Source organism: Athene cunicularia, assembly GCF_003259725.1.
Source record: "Athene cunicularia isolate RWA chromosome 14 unlocalized genomic scaffold, athCun1 chr14_part1, whole genome shotgun sequence".
Lineage (NCBI taxonomy): Eukaryota > Metazoa > Chordata > Aves > Strigiformes > Strigidae > Athene > Athene cunicularia.
In genome coordinates, this window is record NW_020799118.1 from 15,921,053 (window position 1) to 15,942,681 (window position 21,629).

The 21,629-nt window shown below is 43.4% G+C and overlaps 1 protein-coding gene across 1 annotated transcript in view; it reads left to right on the forward strand.

Moving 5' to 3' along the window:
* The first annotated feature begins 406 nt into the window (after window positions 1–406).
* Window positions 407–21,629, forward strand: part of SEC14L5 (SEC14 like lipid binding 5) — a 40,895-nt gene continuing 19,672 nt past the window's right edge. The window contains exons 1-5 of the mRNA XM_026859038.1: window positions 407–847; window positions 3,146–3,249; window positions 5,133–5,208; window positions 20,013–20,162; window positions 20,291–20,422. Of these exons, the coding sequence (XP_026714839.1) occupies window positions 5,146–5,208; window positions 20,013–20,162; window positions 20,291–20,422 (345 nt within the window). The 5' untranslated portion in view covers window positions 407–847; window positions 3,146–3,249; window positions 5,133–5,145. The remainder of the gene's footprint in view (window positions 848–3,145; window positions 3,250–5,132; window positions 5,209–20,012; window positions 20,163–20,290; window positions 20,423–21,629) is intronic.

Here is a 21,629-nt window from a genome sequence, read left to right on the forward strand (position 1 = left end):
GCGCCTGTGCGCCCGGGGTGTGGGGGTGCCGGGAGCCGTTATCCGTGCGGCGAAGGGGAGGCAGAGAGGGAAATTTTAGTCGTAATCCTGCGGAGATTAGGGAGGGAGCGGGTGAGAGCCCGCGTGGTGGGGCGCGACGGGCTCCGGCTGGCCGAGGGTCGCTCCAGCTTCGCTTCAGACAAGCGGCGTTAAAGTTGGCTGGTTCCCGCCCGACGGGGAAGCGCTGCCTCTCCTCGGGCTGGAGGGGGGTCGGTCCGGAGCGGGCGCACCCGCGGCGGGGGGGTCCCCGGCTCCTTTTGTGTGCGAGCGTCAGCCCCGCGGCTGCAGCGCTCCTCTGCCCAGCTTCTGCTCTTAAAGTTTTAAAAACCAAAAAAAAAAACAAACTGGCCCGGAAGTATTTGTAAACTCAAAGGCTGACTCTGCTAAGTTGCTACTAAATGTATCGGTGTATTTGGGTCAACTTCTATATAAAACCCCACTGGCTTTAGGGCAGGGTTAAACCAAGCATGTGCTGTTCTCTGGGTCACTTGGTTTAACTCCTCCAAGTAGTAAAATCGGCTAGCGGGCAGTGAGGAGGGGCTGTGTGGATAGAGCTGCCTTGGCTGGTGTGTGCCTGCACACGGAATACCTGTGTTCAGGGAAATGTGACTGCGAGCTTCACTTGGGGCAAGCTGGAGCAATTTTGTGCTGGTCCTTTGTTGCGCTGTGAAGTGACCTGCTGACTGGACCTACTCTTGGTTTATGTGTTGAGCTGAAGCATGTCTTCGTTCTTAAACTGAACTTAAGTATTGGACTACTGATGATGATGGATAAACTGGTGTAGTGTGACTTCCTACGGAGCAGCAAGGTGAGGAATGAGGTGCTTTCCTTCAAGACAGCTTAGCTACTGCTGCAGGTTGCCAAATACCCGGGATTTAGTATGTGGCTGTGTGTTAAAGGTCACCGGTGGTTCTTCGGTGAAAAAATGATCTTATGAGACAAAGGTGTGGAAGTATTAGGCATATTTTGGTACATACACAGAAGAAACTGCTAGCTTTATAAGCTGTGAGAGCAGAATGCTGTACACTGTTACTACTATTTCCCCTCTCAGCCGAAGAGATTGCTCCTTATTGTGGTGTAAAGAATGTGTGAATGTTGTGGTTTGAATGTTTGTGTGGTTTGCCTTGATTATAATCTGCAACAGGACTCCAGGCACCTCTGCAAGGTGTACAGAGGGGTGGCCAGGCTCCACAGCAGCGTGCTGGCTTGCAGCCCTCCGTGCTGCTTCACCCCGTGCCACGGGTGTTTCTCAGGGGATAAGATGAAGTCCTGCCTGGGAAAATGTCTGCTTCTAAAAGATAGTAAAGGCTTATGCTGGCACCATTCCACTTTGAGGCTTCCTTCTACCAAGCTACAAAAGAATTGTTCTCAAGTTCTTACATATGAGGGAGCTCTACTAAATATTGTACAGCTTGGTACCATCTTATTATGTATATAAAGCATCAGCTACTGTGTCAACATCTGTCTAAGTGAAAGGCATTTTAGGCAGAGATGTCATGCACCTTTCTCCACCTTACTCTGGAATGGGGGAGGAAACACTACAGCCACGCTGAGTCCCCTTTTTTCTAACTGGAAATACCAACTTAGCTGGGTGCCGCAGCTGGCTTTCGCATTTGTAATAGTATTTGAGGAAGTCTGGAATTCTGCTATTTTCAGCAGTTCTTTGTCAAAAACAAAACAAAAAAATTGCTCAGTTGTTCTCTTCCAGCTGAAAAGAAGCCACCATGGGTGGAAGAAGATAATAAAGTCACTTGCTGCTGTGCTTCACCATCCAGCAGGCAGCTCTAATGTGGAAAGTGCTGGATGAGTTTGTACTAGCCTGGATGAGAAGCAGGAGTTGGGGGCTTTGATTCAGGGCTTTATGTATATTTAATATATAAACTCAATTTCTGATTTCCAACCATCTGGCTGTATTCTGTCAACTAAGCCTCTGCTACAAATAGTAGAATAAAAGTTAAGCATATGGAAAATCCCTCAGCTACATAGTGGATGATTCTAAATAAAATGGAAACATATAGTTAATATCACTGCCTCTCTTCCTCGCTCTGTGTGTGTGGTGATGTGTATTCCTCATGGGAGCCCTCACAGTCTTCAAGCTCAGCTAATATGTAGTGGTAGCTTTGCATGCTCTGTGTACACTACTTCTTGTTAGGAAGTCACCATTTCTCTGAAATGCTACCAGAGTTACAGCAGAGAAATTCAGGTGCCATCACTGGTTCGTATCCTTCCATTTCATGTTCCCTTCCATGCCCTCCTTCTGCTGGTACAGTGCCAGCTGGTCTATCTCAAGTTTATAATTAACTCTCTGCCTTCTAGGGTTTGGGTTCATCTGTGAATTGCTGTATGGGCTGCAGCAAAAGGGGGTGCACAGGCCAGCTGGACTCTGCAGGGAGCTGCAGGCTGTTGAGCTTCCGTGCTGTTGGCACTGCTGTCAGTGTGTCACGGGATGCTTTGTGAAATGCGGTAGCCTGTATTCAGGTGTGCAATAATTGAAGACTTTTAATATGTAATTGGGATGGCTAAAGTGATTATTAGCTAGATACATTGCTTAATTGCATTGGCAGCTCCAGCCTCTGAGTTTGTAGGAACTGCACTACGCTTGGCTAGCAAAACTCGTGTTCTTCCCTGGTGTTAACCAGTGAATGGCTACAGGTCTGCCTCTTGCCGTGGATTGGGGTTTCGAAATGATGAAGCTGCAGTTTAGTGAGTCACTGGTCTTCGGCTGAGATCTGTTTCCTAATATGTGCTTTTAGCCAGATGCAAATACAAAGTGGAGGAGGTAGCCTGGGCCACTGTAGAGGCTGGAGTGGTATGATGGATGTTTAAGGAGCAGGCATGTTCTGTAGTTGTGTGGTTTCTTTCCGGTTTTCTCTACAAGATGGTTGAACATATCTGTTCATAATTTGAGTGGAATGCATGAGGTGACTTTAAAAACTTGTCTGATTTTTTAGTTCTAAAGCCCTGTGAGAATGCATCTCTTTTATATGGCCCAACTGCCCAGTGGTAACACCTGGAAAACTTATGCCTTTATCAGTGCTAATTGTCCATCTGTACCTGTGTGCACTGAGTAACTACCTTTCACTGCCTTTTCTGGTTTTCTTTTCAGGAGTTATAGCTGGAGTTCCTCTTGCTCTGAGAAGCAGAATGACTGTCTCGCAGCTCTGTTTTGAGGAGAGGGCCTAGAAGGTCTGCCACTGCGCTTTCCCCAAGGTATGAAAGGTTTCTAGGGCAGGTATGAGTTATCAGCTCTCTGTCTTCCACAGCTTCCCATGGGTATAATAGTCACTGGCTCTCTTTCTCAAGCTTCCCTCAACCAGACAAGTACAGGGCAGTAAACCTGTGGTAATCAGGTATTGCAGCTGCTAGGGAGCAACAGATTTGTCCAAGCAGCATGGTTAAGGCTGTTGAACCTCAGCTTGTGCCATCCTGTTGTTCTGGTGCTGGTGACTTCATTTCTGGGCTGTGGGTGATTCTAGACCAAGTGATCTGTCCTGAGACTTCCTCCTGTGGAGGTCCCTGACCCCTTCCTCCTGAGGTGCAGGAATTCCTGGTTTAGCAGGCGGGGCCAGGACAGGGAGAAAGATCACAGCTAAATACATCTGACGAGGCTTCTCTTGCTATATTTGCACTTACTCGGAAGGTTCCTGTACAGCCTAGGTATCGCACTTGCATAATCATATTACAGCGTTGCGTTACAAGGTGCCCCATGCCTCTTGGCTCGGGTATCTGATACGTGATAGCTGCCTGGCCTTCCTGGGTGTTTGCTTGTCCCCACTCTGCTCCCTTCAGTTTGAGTTGGATGCTCTGCTGATGCATTCTTTCTGAGTGGACTGGCTTTTAGTACCAGTAACACTCCTAGAGGTTCAGCAAGTCTTGAACATTGCTCCTTGGGTAACGTGATCCTCTGCAGAGTAACTGTGCGATTGCGAGACCTTTCTTCTACAAACATTCCCTGTTCTCAGGTACTCAAACTTTTAAAAAGCCTTTTCCCCTCTCCCTTGCTTAGATCTTACTGTGTAATGTCATTTTTCTGAGGGAGAATCTATTGCCGTTTGCCTTTTAATTAATTTTTCACTTCCATTTTTGGGCTTAAAATGTCAGGGATAAGTTGTCTTAATGCTCTGACTGTTGAGTTCAGTGCTACACTGCGTCATGTTGCCGAGGGCTGTGTCTGCTTAGCAGTGGAATTTGAGTGGGGTGGAATCAGCAGAGTGTCTCAAACCAGCCGTCCAGTCCTTTGTGTTTCTGATGTTCGTTGATGGTATTAATAGGAGGGATATAAAGGAACCTAGAGGAATTGCAGAAAGCAGCCTAATAAGCTTTTTAATGGTTTATGTACTTCCTTGAGATGCTGGTTATTGATGCATATTTGAAGGTTAAAACCCCAGCAAGAGTCTGAGGGAGGAATCCTGATGAGAACAGTGAGAGGTGGCTAGGAGAAATGAAATGCTGAGAACTGAATTGTTCCCATTGCATGCAGTTATTTCCTTAGTTCAGCTGGAAGCAGTGGGCATCCAGTCAGTGGGATGTGATTGCTAGCTTAGTGTCAGGCATGTTCTTTAAGCATGCTGTTTCCTTTTCCTTTATTTTAGTGGGTTGAAACGACTGAATTCTACTTCATGCACAAAAGCATTTAAAACACCAAGCTATGGGACACTGTAGAAGCTTTCAAAAGGGGGATTTTGCATAATGATTACAAATGTAATGCAGAAAAGGGGGTTAGAGGGCAGATTCACCCTTTAAGTTTTGCAAGGCTACTTCTCCAGTGTACAGTCAATTCTGGCTCTACATCTGTCTTGTGCTTTAATTATCATGAGTTTTGTGGGAGTAATAAGTTGAATTTACTGCAGTAGTGTTGAGAGGCAGCAAAGGACACTACTGTGTGCAGGATGCAGCACTGGGCTGGGACTGCAGAGACCTGCCTTTTGTTCTGTCTCTGCCACTGACTTGCTAAGTGATGCTGGGCAAGATATTCTACCTAATATGTCTCCTGCTCTCTATTTGTGAGAAGAGTCTGTTTGTGAAAATTGCTAGAATGTATTGCACTATTTGGTGTAAGGGATCTAAAATGTTCCAATTTCTTTCTATTACAGGTGTGTAGTAAAAATGGTGCAGAAATACCAGTCCCCAGTTCGAGTCTACAAATATCCTTTTGAGCTCGTCATGGCAGTGAGTAATACTCAGCACTTTTACTTCTCCAGCTGCTAAGGGCTGCAACCTTAGGCCAGTGGGAGGTGGGGGACTGCGGTTTTGGTTAGTGTGTCTTTGTGGCAACCTTACGAGTACGTTGCAGGAACAGAGGTTTAGCTCTCATTATCTTTTTGTTCTTTCTTCAATTTTCCATGAAAAATTAGAATCAGCATATCAGTATTTTAAGAGAGTTAATTAGTCATTAGAGGGGGGAAAACCCCAACTGCCTGTAATTACTCCTTCACAAGGAAGGAAAAAATTGTGACATTCAGATAGGCAGGGTCAGTTTGTGGCCAGACACCATCTTTGACTTATCCCCAAATGTCATTCAGTTTAGAATCTCTCCAGATATGATCCCAATCAGTATTGTAGGATGTCTGTATCTAGAACTTGATTCTAAATCATACTGAGATTTTTGATTTGGTTAAAAGGTAAAAATCTTTAGAAAAATTCTTCCATGTTGTTCTTCCCTGCTCACTCTGTGATTGCACTGTTGGGAGATCTCTTCAAATTTTGTGATTTCCACAAGGAGCTTGAGGGCTGTAGTTGAAGTTCTTTTGCTGGTGATGCAGAAAGTGAATTGGACCATGGCAGCTTATTTAAGTAGAGTTTAAAGACACTTGTGATATTCTGGAGTTTGTCACTGTTCTTCAAGGTGTGAGTCAAATATCCTTCTGAAAGGTTTGCTGTTTGCATTTCAAGGGCAGCACTGAACATTTGGGCATTTATCTGAGATGCTTGGTTATAGACTCTTGCAAGGCTTTGTTTTGTAATCTGTTGGGCATTTCAGTCTACTTAGGGATCCCCAAAACTTAGTATCTGCCACTTTTAGTCTACTGCTTTCTCTGTTGTCTCTCTTTCCTGCTGAACAAGGACACCAGTTTTCTTTAGTCTATTGAAGACCAAGAATGAAGATGGAAAGCTATAGCCATTTCAGGTAGCTGATATCATTCCCATGAATGGAAGGGAGAGCCTGACATAATACATGGCATTCCTCTTGCCTCTTCTAGATTCCTGGGAAATAAGTGTCATAAGATTTGTTCTGTCCAAAACTGCTTCCAGTCTTCTATTTCCATAGTTAAAACTGAAGGAGAGATTCTTTGTTTGGTCCTAAGTGTGAAAAATGAACCCCAAAAGGTAGCAGCAGTTACTTAGCTGAAAGTGGTTGCTATTCACTTTGATGCTCTCCGATCATCAAAAGGAACAATTGGTTTTGGACAGTTGGACTTCCTCCCAAATTTGTCCCCTCACCCCCTTTTTTTTTCCCAGTCTTATCCAGATTTGCCATGTCTGTTAACAGCTAAGCCAGTAGCACGCTGCAGAAGTGCCCCAACCAGTTTGGTGCTGATGTTTGTGGCAGTGAAACTTTTCTGGCCATGTTCTTTGTTCTCTCAGTGCATCCTGTATTAGTTATTCTAATACTTGTTATGTAGTACAAGTATTCTAGTACTTGTTATAAAGATACCGGTGTTTTTTGCTCTACGCATACCTCTCCACATTCCTGTTGTCTATATTAGCAGGATAAACCTAACACCAGATGCCTGTCAGTAGATCAGCTGCTAATATAGGAGGGCTGCCTTGAGACAAATCCTTTGTAAGCTTGTTAGCAGAATGCCTAAAGGCCAGGGTTTGATGGGTTTATTTTTCAAGTGGTTTAGTCTTATTTGCTTTCAGTTTTTCAACATAACAGGGCTTAAAATTCCCTGGGATTTCAGTGCTGAGATTGTAAATGTCATCCTTTAGTAGTTCAGCAAACTCCAGTTCCCCTTACCTTAGCAAAGTTATTAGTCCTCTTTCTTATGAAGCTCAAGTTACTTGCCCCGGGTCACTCAAAGGACTGTGTAGTGGAGTAGGGAGCTGAATATAGACCTCTTAGTCCCACTCTGTCCTGTGAAAATCATATGTTCACAGCAGGATCTGCTTTATTATGAAGACTGGCATTATAAAGTAGTGTTTCAATCTAGTGGCAGTCCATGCAGGCAGAGTTGGATGCAGGCTTTGTTATCGCATTTGATATGTTCAGATGGAGTCTTCAGTTTGTGTGGAGGCAGTGCAGATTTCACAGAGCTGTCAGGTGCTAGCTGTCAGTTGCTGGAAGTTTTGCAGGGAGAGTGGGCGTACAGTGAAGCTGTTTTGCTCCTCAGCACGTGGCATTGCTGTTAATCTGCTTCAACATAAATCTGACAGCAGCTTCCTCAGCACTGGGAACCTGATATTCAGCTGCTTTCATCTTTTCCCCTCAGACGCTTTGTGCGAACCTTTGGAGTGCCAAGGTCTCATACAGTGGTAAATGGTAGGAAAGCAGAGGTCATGTGGGTGACCTCAAGACACTTCCTTATTTTATGGGTCTCTATGCACCCTTCAGCCTGATACACTTCCGCTTCATTCCTCGTCTGTGTAATGGGGAGGGTCATACTTTTGTGGTCTGCTCAGGCTATGTCATGAGGTAAGTAATGTTTGCTAGGAGACGTATTTTTCCCCCAGAACCTCGGATGTTTGGACACCACTATAGAAAACAGTGCGTGTGCTTCATTCAGATATGAGGATCTGAGAAACAGGGTTGTCTTAGCCAAATGAGGCAAACGATTCATTGCTTCCTGGCCTTGTTCAAGCACGCAGTGTTTCCCATGCCTTTTGTTGAGCCCTGCCGTCAGGAACACAATTTATCTTTCTTGGACTTGTAGAGAGTGCATGCATGTGCGGCTCATCCTCTAGACAGCACATGGGTGTGCTTGACAGATGAGCCAGTGCTTTTACTGTTAATACCTTTGTTATTGTGTGTGTCTGGATAATTGTCTATAGATTTACACTCTGCTGCTTACTAATTCTTTTGCAGCTTGCATTCTGGCATTTGCAGGCAGTAGATTTGACATATCTTCCAAGCCCTTGGAAGGAAAACCACATTCTCCTTGCTCTCTTTGCTGGTCCTGTGCATCTGAGGAAGTAAAAAGGAATCAGCTTACCAAGTTTCTTCTGGTCATTCAGGAGTTCTGAATTTTTTTCTTGTTAAAGGAGTCCTCTCTTCTAAAAAGATTTAAACAAAGGACTGTCTTTCCACACCTGTCCATATTCACAGTAGTCATTTTCACCTGCTTTGTTCCTAATCTGCACTCGAATTAAAGGATCAGAAATGTTATGCTCTTCAAATTATAACCAGTGCCTGACATCTTTATCCCCTACACTTGAAAAGAACCTTGATGTTTGTTATGCTTTGTGATCTTGTCATGTTCTTTCTTCCCATTTTATCTTTTTTTTTTTGTGTCTCCTTTTAAATTGAGCTGTTCCCTCATATGGGTTGTCCCTGCCTCTCTGGGCCTGATCCTGTTTTCAATAGATCAGCAGGCTTGAGATTGCATATGTCGCTTGATTTTATTTTACAGCCAAGAAAATCCCCAAGTATAAACATACTTCTTGTTTTCTTTGTGTGGTGGTTGTAGTTTTAAAGCTAGAAGTTGCTTTCTTACTGAAATGTTATAATGAGGGGAGAAATCCAGAAGGAGAGGTAATTCTGCCACATAGCTCATGAATGTTGACTTACTCTGTAAATTGTTGTGAGCCTTCTCTGATGTATGGAGATTAGAATTTGATTTGGGTGAGCAAGTCCAAAATGCATAGCTGTACAGGAAACGGAGCTAAGAGAGGGATTGCATATTTAATATTATTTGTTGCTAATGTAGGCTAGATGAGATAGTTTTAGCTTTGAAAGTAGTAGGGTGTTTTGTTCCTATTAATTTTAGTAGTGTACTCAGCCCTTCACGCTTGTAACTGACATCTGCCATTTTCACATACTTTATAGTATACACTAAGTTTGCTTAGGATGGTTTCTAAAGCTACAGGGCTGAAATAACCCCCCAGGGACTCTTACCTGGTCTTCCATACTTGATGTATAGTTTGAGTTGCTGCAGTAGTGGTGTAAACTAGAAACTTACTGACAGCACTTCTGACAATTGTTTGGTCCTCTCGCCACGTTTACAATGCGCTTCGTGTTCAGCTCTCGTTGGTAATAATAGCAATTTATGGTTTCTGCTGCAAGCCAGGGGTCTTTCTGCACAGCCTGGTGCCAAGGGAATAGTGAAGGATGCAGATCCTGAAAAGGGGAATGTTCTACTTGCAGGTTTTACACCTTGAACCAAATGAAACTTTTATCACTTTACTATGTGGGATTCTATTTTTTTTATGAAATGAAAGCTTTGTAAAACACTACACTAGTAGGTTAAGTCTGGGTTTAGTTAAAAGCTAAAAAGCTGTATGCATATGTGAAAATACATATTTAAGCTTACTGCATACAGGGTATCAGCTTTATAGTTGCATCATTTGAGAAGCTTACTACTGCTATCTAAAAATGCCATGGTTTTGAAAAGACAGAACAAAGGCCAAGCATTTGGAAGCTTGCAGTAGCATCAGCTCTTGTGTGTACCAGTTGTACTCCATGCTCAAGTGCAAACGGCTCTTGAGCCCCACACGTGTACAATGTGAGTCAATGCTTCTTTCTGCTTGACCTCATTTCTTGGTGCTGCCCACGGCATGTGTTGACACATATATGAGCAGCTGAGAGCCTGATCTCTTGAAAATGCATGCATGGAGAGCAGTGGTGTGTGTTTCTCACTGCACTGGTTGAGTAGTACTTTTCAGTCTAGGGTACTTCTGCTATGTGCAAGATGAGTTTGGGATGGGGGGTGGTTGTTCTGTGGGTGCATGTGTGGTATACAGGCATTTCTTATCTCGAGCATCACTCAGACTCTAATAGATCTGCTGGGTGGCAGCTCATGATTCCCTTGCCTGTGTCTGCAAGTGAAAACTCGGTCATCTGCAGTCCTGGCCTGCAACCCTTACTTCCAAGCAGCTCTGTGACTCTCTTGTAGCATTAACAGCAATTCAGTGTTCTTTGCATTTAGTTGGTCCAGAGTTTTTTATTTTTCAGGTAAGATAAATCAGGAAATTAATGGTGTATACTTCTGCATCTTCTCAGTATGGTTTGAGTGTTGGGGGTGCACACAAGCTGGGTGGCAAATTCAGTTCAGGCTACAAATGTTACAGGTTTATTTAGAGTCAAAAATAACTTCTCCATTGCCTTTACTCTCTCATCTTGTGGCACAGGGTCATAGCTCATCAAAAGCAAACATCTGTGGTCACTGTGTGAGGCGAGATGTTTCTTGCGTGCCTGACCCTGCTGAAGCAGTCTTGGTGATGGTCACCGGATTTGGCAGGGGTCCTCACTCTTGCCCCTGAATGATCCACCAGCAGTTCAGCCTTGATTACACTGGCTGTCTGCACACTGGCAAAGTTGCTTTGCAGCCACTGAAGTTTTGCTCCTTCACAGCATTTGAGGCTCTGTCCCAGAGTTACATGCAAGAGTCAAACATCTAGTATGACTGAAATCAAAATGCATTGTTTATTTCACAATCTTCCTGACATGCTTTTGTGCCAACAGTGTTGGGAGGCTTGGATATGCAGTCTGACAGAAAGCAGCTCCTTGCTAGTTTAGCTACAGGAGAAGAAACTCCAAATACTGAGGTTCAGGTCCTGACAGCCAGTACTGCTTTCCATACACCTTTTCAAAATTATTTTTATTTCTGCCTTTTTAGCATCAAAAAACATTGTGTTAGAGATGTTAGATATTTAAGTAGCTTTATTTTAATGACTTCTTCCTGTTGCATTTAGCACATTGAGTGTTTAAAGAGACTGCTTAAATCCTGATAGATCATGCATGCTCTCCTCTGTAATGCTGTAATGTCTTAAAGGATTCAGTATTTCACCGACTGATGGGGTGATGCTTTTGCAACAGAACCTCTGAGCCGGGTAGGCACCACAGTGTGACCCAAACAGTTTGCAGTACACGGTAACAGATAAAATGGAGTGTGAAAGCAGTATAATGTACAAGCAAGCTGATGTCTAGCAAGGATCACTTTAGTTATGTGGGTTTGTTTAGTGACAAGTTCAATATGTGTGTTCACAGCTCATCCAGGTCTCAGAAAGGCTGCTGCTGTCTTGCTGTGTAAGATGTCCAAATCGGCTGTCTAGGTCAACTGCAGTGAAATATCTTAGTGACTTAGCACAGATGCACCACAGAATACATTTTGGGGGGTTCATATATACTAAATTGTAATTACAGAGTGGAATATCCCCATCTGGAGCTCCCAAGTTGTTGTCATTATTCTAGTATCATCACAGGTTGGTTTTAAATAAAGCAGAATCTTAACTAAAATATTTGATGCTGGTACATAGCCTCTGCTTTCAGGTGTGAACTCTGGAACCAGAAGAGACCTTGCTGCAGGGAGAGCAGAGCGGTTTTGGTCAGTTGGAATCCCTCTGAAGCAGTAGTGGTGGATCAGAGGTCTGTGCAGAGTAGCCAAAGAGATTGGAGTGGAGCTCTAAGTGCAACATCTGCAGGAGTGCTGGAGAAGAGGTTCCTGCAGTGGCCTGCTACCCACTGTGTCCTTGGGTAGCTGCAGATGACACTGGGTAGAGCTTTGCAGCCTGTAGCCTGTATGCCCAGTGCTCAAAAGCTCCTTCAGAGCTGCTGTGACATAGATAATGACACAGTTTTCAGATACTGTCTGAAATGGTATTTCTGGTTGGCAGTACCCTGAGATGGAGAGAGAATCTATGTGCAAGGGGGAGAATGTTTTAAAATAGCTATTCTTTGCTGTTCAATCCATGTCACATATGACATGAAATGTCCTGATAGTAATCTGAGCAGTAGTTAAGAAACAGATACTCCCTTACAAAACAGACTCTGCTCTCTCTGATAGGATTGTTAGGTCTATAGGACTTGCCTCTTGAGTGCAGACAAATCATCTTTGGATGTGGATGGTCTGTCTGCAGCCATGGCCTATGCCAGGTATTTTAAAGAAGGCAGCTTCCCTTGTTGTTGCCAGTTTGTTGTGACTGTCAGAAGCTACTGGGTTAACATTTTTATGCACTTACAGAGTATCTAGTGTTGACTCAAGACATGCTTCAGTGTGACTTGATGGTTTGAAATCATGCTGTCAAGATATGCTATAAATATCCCATCATCTTACTGCTGAGAAGAATTTGGCAACAAAAGTCTGAAAGTAACGATCTCTGTGTCAGCTGGGATGATTCTTCACAGCTGTATTCATGTGCTCTGTGCCTGTGCCCTGCCACCCCCACCTCCTGGTATTAAGCAGGTTGAGAGTGAGCAATAGTCAGGCCGAGCAAAGAGCTGATATTTCTCTTGGGGTTATGGTGTGGGACATTTCCCCTCAAGCAACTAGAAAATGTTTGAGTGCTGTTTGCCACAGCTGTTGGAAGTGGATGGAAGAACTGCTTGCTCATTCCGAGTTCTGGAGAACTGCTGGCAACATCTGCACATCTGGTCTTAGTGTGTCTTGTGGGGATCGTACAAGTCTCTTTAGCTTTGCATTGCCTTTGCATAAGAATCCATTTACTGTGCAAGAATGGTTTAGGAGTGGATGGTGCTGGCATTGGAGAGGAGATTTACAGTAATTCAAAGAGGCTGTACAGGATAGACCTTTTTTTCTTTAATCACCTTCTCCAGCTGCAACATGGAGGCCTATTTCCTTGAAGGATGGGTTGTGTCTCAAGCTTAATACAGTCTAGTGCTGGAATGGATGAGCTCTAAAGTAAGCTATCGTTCAATGGCACTGCAGCATAGCACAAGGAGGCACAACGTACCAGCATGTATTGCCTTTATCTTATATTCTAGTAGTGACTAAAAGACCCTCTCTCTTCTACTGCATGTGTAGGTGCAGAAGACAATAAGCTCTTGAGCAGGGACTAAGAGAGAGGTGAGAAAATGTACAACTATCATCAATTGTTACGTCTCAATCAGCATGGATTTCTTTTTTAAACTGCTAAGCATGGTGACTTGCCTAAGTTTGACCCTTGAATTATGGCAAATTTATATAAATTCTCACAGAAGCTTCTGTCAAGGACAGATTGTCCTTCCAATTAGGCATTTCTTTGTAAGCCAGCCTTTTTGATTTTGGGGTGACTCACTGAGCAGTGAGTGTGTGATGTAATGCTCAATTGCTGTGTTTTATTCTTTAAGGTGTTAGTCACCTGAGATGTCTGCTTCCTCGCCTTCCCATTTCGGTATATCTGTCTCTTTCCACAGTGGGCTATGGCAAATGTGTCCAACCAGCCAGCAATGATTCCTGGAAAAGGTGTTGCTTCCATAGCTATTTGTAAAAGCCAGTGTGTTGTACTGTTTGTGACTTGAGCTGCTCCAACCAAGTTTTTTCTCTCTGGTAAGCAGAGGGGAATACTTTAGCAGACTAACTTGAATGGGATTTTTTTTTTTTCTCAGACATTGTCAGGCATGTTGGTAGTTTCCTGAGTTAGCATTGTACAGCTGCAGTGCACGTCCTGGTTTGAGTAGGTTTGCTGTGTTACTCAGTTGTGCTGATATTGTAATAGACAGCTGCTGCTCCCTGAATTGTTTCTTTCACCAAAATCTGAAGAAATGAGGCAAATCAGTGGCTGTAGTCCAGGGAGAGAGAACACTGGGTCAATGTTTGCAGCCTGGGTACTGTGGTCCAATGGACTTCTCAATGGAAAATATTTTTTTCTTTACAGCAAAAGTTGTGGGTTTTTTTCAGGCCCCAAAGACTTTTTCTGCTATTCTGCAGATGCTCTGTACCTCCTTAAAACAAAGGTCCCTTTTCCCTGACTTCAGTGCATTTCACACCCCAAATATCCATATGATCCCTCCCTGCTCCCAGTTGTTCCATGTTTTATTTTGCACTGCTATGGTTAGCAAGGAGCAGGTATCTGTTCTAGTGATTACAGAGCAAATGGATTGTGTCTGGTGAATATGTATGTAGATTCTGTGGTTCCCTTCAGTAGTTAGACTAAGCAGCAGGAGGGACTGCAAGATGAAATGATTACTTTTTCCTGGAAGGCCATAATCTGAAAACACCTGAATTTGGAGGGATACTTATGTGTTAGAGCTGCTCAAAAGCTAGTCCAAATGCATCCACTTCCTACATAAGTGATGAGGGGTCTTATCTTGCTTGCAGGGGTGATGATCTGGACCTCTTTAGCTCAAAACTTGATATCATATCTCCTCATTTCCCATTCACCTGAACATAGATGTATATTTTCTTCCTTTATCCTGGCAAACTGCATGTGGCTGCAACATGACCTCGAGGAACCTCATTAATTAATACAAATTTAAACTCTGTTTGATCGTGAAAGTTTGAAGTGTCCTTGTAACATATTCATATAATATTGACCATAAAAGTTTCTGTCTACATTGGGTGAATAACAGTTTAGATCCTTCGTGTGTTCTACACATTGTAATTTTCACCAGTAGCTGAGCTTTTACACTCTTGTAGATGATCCCTCTCAGGTTCATCTTGGCATCATACAGGAGTCAGTCCATAGTTTGTTTTTTTCTATTACTGTGCTCTTGCTTGAATCTGAAACAGCACACCTCCATGATGCCACCACTAAGGAAGCCCTAGTATGAATAAAAACCAAAACAAAGCAAAAAAACCAACCAACCAAACCAAAGACCTGATGGCCGTGCAGCCACTTCAGAGCATTGCTTATCAAGTAGAAGATTAATGTTTTCCTGCCAACTGCTGTTCCAAAATAGCTCAGTATGTTTCTGCATGATTTCATGGACAGTGGCATTTAGCACGCAAGCTCTGTATATTTATTTGCTAAAGCATCTACATGCGGATAGGGAGAATCCAAACCAGCTTGCCTGTTTGCTGTGTATTAGTGAGAAGCTTGAAGAATCACCTCTCTTAGGTGACTGGTGTGGGGAGAAGGCCAGAACTGCTGCCTGGGAGTTGGTTTGCAGCCCTAAGACTGAGATGATAACATTCCCTCTAGGATATTAAGGTATGAAACAAGATCATTTAACAAAAGCTGCCTCTTGTTGGAGCACGCTGGAACCACTCAGGACTCAGTAAACACTGAGCTGGAAGAAACTGCCAGGAGCCTCCATGTGAGCAGGAGAGTTTGTTTTGAGGTGTTTTGTTTCATGCAGTAATTCAGTGCTTGGATGTCCCTGTTGTTTTGGATTCCTAAGGCCTCTGGTATGTAATTGATTTCAAGGTCACTTACTAGAAGGGGGTGTTGAAACCTGCAGAGGAGAAACGGGAGTAGCTGTTACAAAAGATCCTGCCCTCCGGCCGTGTTCTCTGGATCCTACAGGGAACATCAGTGATATGGCTATTGTCAGTCTACTGGAGATTAAACTGAAGTGGGGAGCAGGAACAGGCTTGCCCTGTAAGACCTTGGTAGTATTGAGATGAAGGACTCAGAGAGGAATCTGTGCTCCGGAGGGGAAAGGAATTAAGCAGGTGAAGTAGCGGGATTGTAGAGGAGGGTAATTTCCCCTTTTCTCTGTGGTTGTGAGGCTTTAGAATGTTAACTTTTTTGGTTTGACACTTGTGTTCTTGTCTAACTTGTTCTTGTTGGGCATCTGGCAGACCTTCAGGGCCATCTCTTCTCACAGATGCATTTTTTGTACTGGTTATCCTATATGTGACATACAGTTAAGAACACTCAAGTGTGGCTTCCCTTTGTTATTCTCAACCCTTTTGACAAGCTGACTTTCATCTGTCACAGTGTTGGTCCCATAATTCGTTTGGCCAACACAGGTAAAACCATTTAGCCACATCACCCAGGAGATTGCAGGGCAAAACCTTGGTCAAATCACTCTGATTTCACAGTCAGCCATATCACTGCTGATTAATTGTTGCTCGGTGAGTGTCATCATTTGTCAGCTTCTGTGGCACTAAGGGGTCATGGCTGGGATGCAGAGGTCACTGTGTAAGCAGCTTGAGGTAGTCCTGTCAGTGCTACTGTTGATGTGGGTTGTGCGGTGAGGCTGGAGAGCCCCCCTCTCCAGCACCCCGTGCCGTGGCAGACCCAGTGGCTGCTTGGCCATGCGTGTTCCCGCAGCACATTTGCTGAGATGCTTTGGGACAGAGAGTCAGGTTGTGCCGGTGGCACGTTCACACAAACATGTGCTGCAGCCTGGCACAAATTTTCCTCATCTTCCTTTCAGTGTGAAAGGAGGATCTGACACTACTGAAAACTTGAGTGTCTGTTACAACTTTCCTGCATGTTTTAAGTTTTCTTGGCTAAAAATTATGTTTCACTTGGAAAATAAATTTTAAAATTTACACTTTTAAAAAATTTTTTCAATTCCAACAGGCTGTCAGATGTATCTAAATGATTTTTTTTTTCTTAACACTTCAAATGCACCCAAGAACAATTGGTTATCTTTCCAAGTAAAATATCTTGGTGTTCAAACAGATCCCAAATCCCTCTTGTCTTCACCCAGCTCTCTTGTGAAATTTAATATGTAATTTGTCTGAGGGAGATGACTGCAAAGATTTAAATGACACTTGTATGTTGTTCACATTATATATACAAAACCAACTAGCATTGCACCGTTTTTTGCAACAATTCTTTTGTAAGAAATCTAGAGAAAACCAGCTTGATTTAAGAAAAGGCACTGGTGGGCCTGAACCACCATCTCTTGTGAAAGTTGTTTTGGGGATGAAGAGAGCACATTAATTTGAACCTTCAAGAAAATAACTATTGTAAACTGTGAGAGAGTTTGCTTGGTAAACCAGGTGTATGCAGTGCTCTGGCTTGCCCTCCTGCGGCTTGGGGTTTTCTTCAGTCGGATCTGGTGTGAAGTCAATACTAGAGACTGACTATGCTGGAAGAGGAGCCCACGCTGGGATCTGGTGTGGCCTGCTGGCGGGTTTGCAGGAGGTGCACAGTGTGTTAGCTGGTTCTGCCTGGTGATGTTAATGTTGGGAGGGTTTAGAAGAAGGGAAGGAGTAGCTTCACTGAGCCACTCATTTTATATATATATATTTGATCCTGTTCGAGACAAGGTGATTGTGTTAAAGCAGTGTTGTGGGTATGCAGTTAAGAGAAGGTAGTGGCCCAGTACTGCTGTTACTCTGGGGAGTGAGGGGCACAGAAGGCAGAGACAAATCGTAGTTCCTATATACCAGTCCGTGCAGAGTTACTGCAGCAAGGAGATGAAACAGCAAATGCAGCTGAAGTATTAAAACAAGCTCATATTAAGACCTCTGTGCCTTTCGTTTGATTGGGGTACTCTGTTGTTCATCTTGCACTCTGAAGAATCATAGAGAAGAAGAAAATAACAGCTAGTTCTGGCGATGGCTTGAAAAAAAGTTAAAATGCTTCCATGTCTATAGGGAAGTTCTACTGTACTGCTGCGTATATATACTGATTTTGATAAGAGGATGCTGGGTGCAGAAGATGAGTTTCTCTCCTGATAGCTCAGACTCTTCAGTGATGAAAGATCAAGCATGTTAGCAGTGCAACTTTACTGTGACTGCAGCGTGGTGCCTCAGCTGTCCTTCATATGATCTCAGGCATCTTTGGCTGCTGTATTTTTAGAGTTGTTGTGCAAAGAAGATTATCAAAGGACTTAATATTGTTGTGCGAAAGGGATTCTTTCTCAAATATGGAAATGTTCCACCTATTTAGATGATGGGTTCAGGCTGTTATTTTAGTTATATCACTAGTGTTCTGCATAGACATGTGCCTCTCTGCCCGGACCTTTCTTCATTCTCCAGACATTGTTTAGCTGGTCCGAAATAGGAATATTCTTCTGGCAAGGTGTTGTCTAGCCTCTGCATTAGCTGCTCTTTACCAAATGGGATTAACTGGGGCAACCTTCTTTAGAGTAGGGTTTTCAGTTGTGCTTTTTGCAAGTGTGTTAAGGGCACATCTAAGGAGTGGCATGGGACAAACAGTTGAAAAAAAGTTGCTAAATATTCTGGTGTTCTGCTGGCCTACAAAGGTGTTCACAGCTTTCACTGTCTGAATGCTGAGACTCTGGTAACTAGGAATGGGTGGTGTAGGTGGCCTGGAGAGACTCTTGTATGTGCTAGAATAGAAAAGATTAGTAAGGTAAAGAATTTGACCTCAGCACTAGGTGGTGATTTGGAGTCTGGAGGATTGGGAGAGGGCAGGTGGAGACACAAGTAGGAAGTATTAACTTTACCTGAGAAGATTAATGTGCTGGCAGCTGCAGATGTTAGAGAGCAGGCAGTAAGTGATGCACCCCTTATGCTCTGTGTGACCCTTGAGGAACGTGCAGTATGCCAGGGGTGGTTAGCTGGAAGCATCCTGCAGTAGTGCCTGACATACATCCATGAATTCCCATCATAACAAATCAATCTTCTTAAAACCATGAGAGTGCTTTTGTTGCATGGACCCAGGTGGATTGATGTTGGAAACAGTCACTTGCCATGGGAAGTTTTTATATTTTTCTGAACCGGTTTAGATTTTCTTGTGATCAGGAGTGAAAAGCACAGGTAGAGGCCTCACAGATATGGGAAAAGCTCTCAAAGAAATGTGTCAAGGCAAGCAGAACATAACTCAGCGACTTGGAGAGGATGATTTAATAACTGTGCACTTTGTTTATGACCAGAACTCTAGCTGGTAGTCTGCTTTGCACTTTCCTTCTGATTCTAGAGCAATACGATACTCTGAAATAACTTCTACTCTGTTCAGAGGCCTAGGAGCAGGAGATATGGAACTTGTCCTTAAGTGCCTGAGCTATTTTAAGATCAGGTATTACTCACAGCACCAGGGTACGTATGTGCGGGGCAACCAGCCTTCAAACTGCTGTGGTAACAGAGAATGCAGCCACCCTGAGCGTGCCTGTGGTGCTGTGTGTATGCTGACAACTGAGTTGATCTCAATCATTATCACATTAATATTTTCTTTTGTGGTAGATAAAAATAGAAATACTGATGAGAGAATTACATGCTGTTTTTGTTAGCTGTGTCTTATAGAAAACAGGAAGGTGGCAGCAGTTCATAGAGGTTAGGCTCAGCTGTGGAATGATAGCAAAAAAATCTTATGACCAAAATGATGCAGCTCTGAGTGCAGTGGAAAAATAGCACAGGTTCTTCTCCTGTCACAGCTGTAGCTGAATCCTGGGCTGCTTGTGCAGCTTGTGCTTGTGTTGCTTCAAATATGTGTTTACAATAGCATCACAACATGCAAGGTATTTTTCTGAAATCAAAAGAAAACATTCCATTCTGCAAAGATCTTGAAATTTAATGAAAGATGAAGAAGTTGGGGAAAGAGGAGCAACAGAAGGTACCATTTATGTAAGTTAACTTTGTTTGCTGCAGGTGCCATGGAAAGCTGGATTTTTGCTAGAGCTGGTAAAGAAGCTTTGGATAATCAGCTTTTCAGAGGGATGTGGTTAATTAAAACAAGGAAGATTTCAGAACCAGCACAGAATTGTTTTAGAAATGGATAAATCAAGGCAAAATGAGTAGCCAGTAATTGGTGGTCTTACCCTTGACAGACTAGAACTGTTTAACACATCAAATTTTAAGGCATAGGACTATTAAATATTTTAAAATAGCTTCTTCATATGCAGGCAATATGCCTAACCTGAATTTTATTATTTCTAGATCAAGTCTTTAGCAGAATTCAGTGGAGCTGTGCTTGCTTTTGCTAGGTAAAGATTCAGTTCCTGACATTCAAGTTGTTATCCTAGTACTCTTTCTAGTAGTCTTTAACAGGCTTCTGTTTCTAATTCATGTGTGAAAGACAAGTTGTCTTAAGACATGCTTAGCTTGATGACTGAAATGAGCGGATGCTGGCTTTGTTCATAACACAGCTTTAGCTTCAACCCGTGCATTGGCTCCCCTTCTCTGAGGTGAAGGGCCTCTGTTTTGTTGGACTCTCCCTGTAAGGGAATTAAATCAGAATGAGTTAAAGTTGATCTAGCCGGAAGCTGAAGCTTGCTTTGTTTTCACTTCCAGGCATATGAGAAGCGCTTTCCTACATGTCCAGAGATTCCAGTCTTCCTGGGGAGTGAAATCCTGCATGAATCCAGGAGTGATGATGGAGCTATACATATTATTGAGCGGAGCTGCAAACTGAATGTGGATGCTCCTAGGCTGCTGAAGAAGGCAAGTGGAACCTAGGGGACAAGGAGTCCTGGGTGTTGTTGGCTGGTTCAGATAGATAAAGGCTCCTAAAGTTACTCTTTCTCACTATCTTTTTTTTCCCCCCGCTCCTGGTTCTTTATCCTTCTCAGATTGCAGGGGTAGAGTATGTTTTCTTCATCCAGAAAAACACAGTGAACTGGAAAGAGCGAACTCTCCGCATTGAAGCCCACAATGAGACTTTTGCCAACCGTGTTGTTGTCCTTGAGACATGTAGCTACTCAGTAAGTGCTCTGTTTCTATTTGTCTGTGAAGGAATGTCATGCATGAAACGTATAGGGTGAAACTGATTGAATGAATTCGAACACTGGATGGTAGTGTGCTGTGATTAGATACTGTTGGACTGGAAATGTGGTTGGGTCTCAGGGTGCGGGCTTTTTCCAGTGCTTTTTTAGGGCTTGAGAAAGTTTTTTACATTGATTGTGATCTCTGATTGGAGTGTTAGGCCCCAGGATGAGAATAGAAAACATGGATGGTGCTCCATCAGCTGCTGACGTTACCTGAGTTTCTTTTTGGTTAAAATTCAAGGTAAAAGCATCTGGATCTAGGGTGTATGTTTAGATATGTATATTTAAAAAGAAATGCTTAACATTTCTTATGATGAGGGCCAGAGGAAAATCTGGCAATTAATTTGGCCCACAAATAAGTGATTTTAGCACCTTGTCATAATCTTCATGCTTTAAATATTTGGAGAAAGGTCTCAAACCTTATTTGTGGCCTGGGGTGTCTTTGTGGCAGTACCTTCAGCAACAGCATGCTACTTTGTTGTAATTGTGCTATTAGGGCTCAGTCACTATTAAATAGCTTCATCTGTTTCTGGAAGCAATCAGATACTGCTTTTTGTTCCCTAAACAAAAGTCCAGATCCTGTTACTTACCTGCCCTTTTGGCAATTGGACAACGGCTCAGCTTCTTAGGGGTAAGCAAACTCTATGTAGCTTCTGTTTCAAGCAAGACAGAGTCGAAAAGCTATTACCATTTTGGATGGTGTGGGGATTTCCTGTGCCAGATATCACTAGGTGGCTACATGGGGCTTCCGAAAAACTACAGAAAATCAAACTTCCATCATTGTGAAAGGCGCTGACAACAGTTCTGAAACATTCTCAGGTCAACTCGGGAATGGCTCAGACGTTGTTGCACTTACTGGTTTGGGCTGTGCTGCCTTCGGCTGCTGTCCTCCGGAAGGAAACATCAGCAGCTGGGCTTTGCGGGGAGCGCTCTTCCTGCAACAGGGCGGGAGCTCGCGCTCTGCATCCTCAAGATGGTTCCCTGCTCTATTTTTACCAGTTTCCTTTTCCCTGCCAGAGCGCACCGGAAACGGGTTTATTTTCATCATTCTTTTTCTGCAGTGTTCTCTGAAGCAGCTTGGAGAAATATGATCCTGCTCTTGCAGTAACTTAATATCTCCCTGGGGCAATTTGTGTCCTTTATA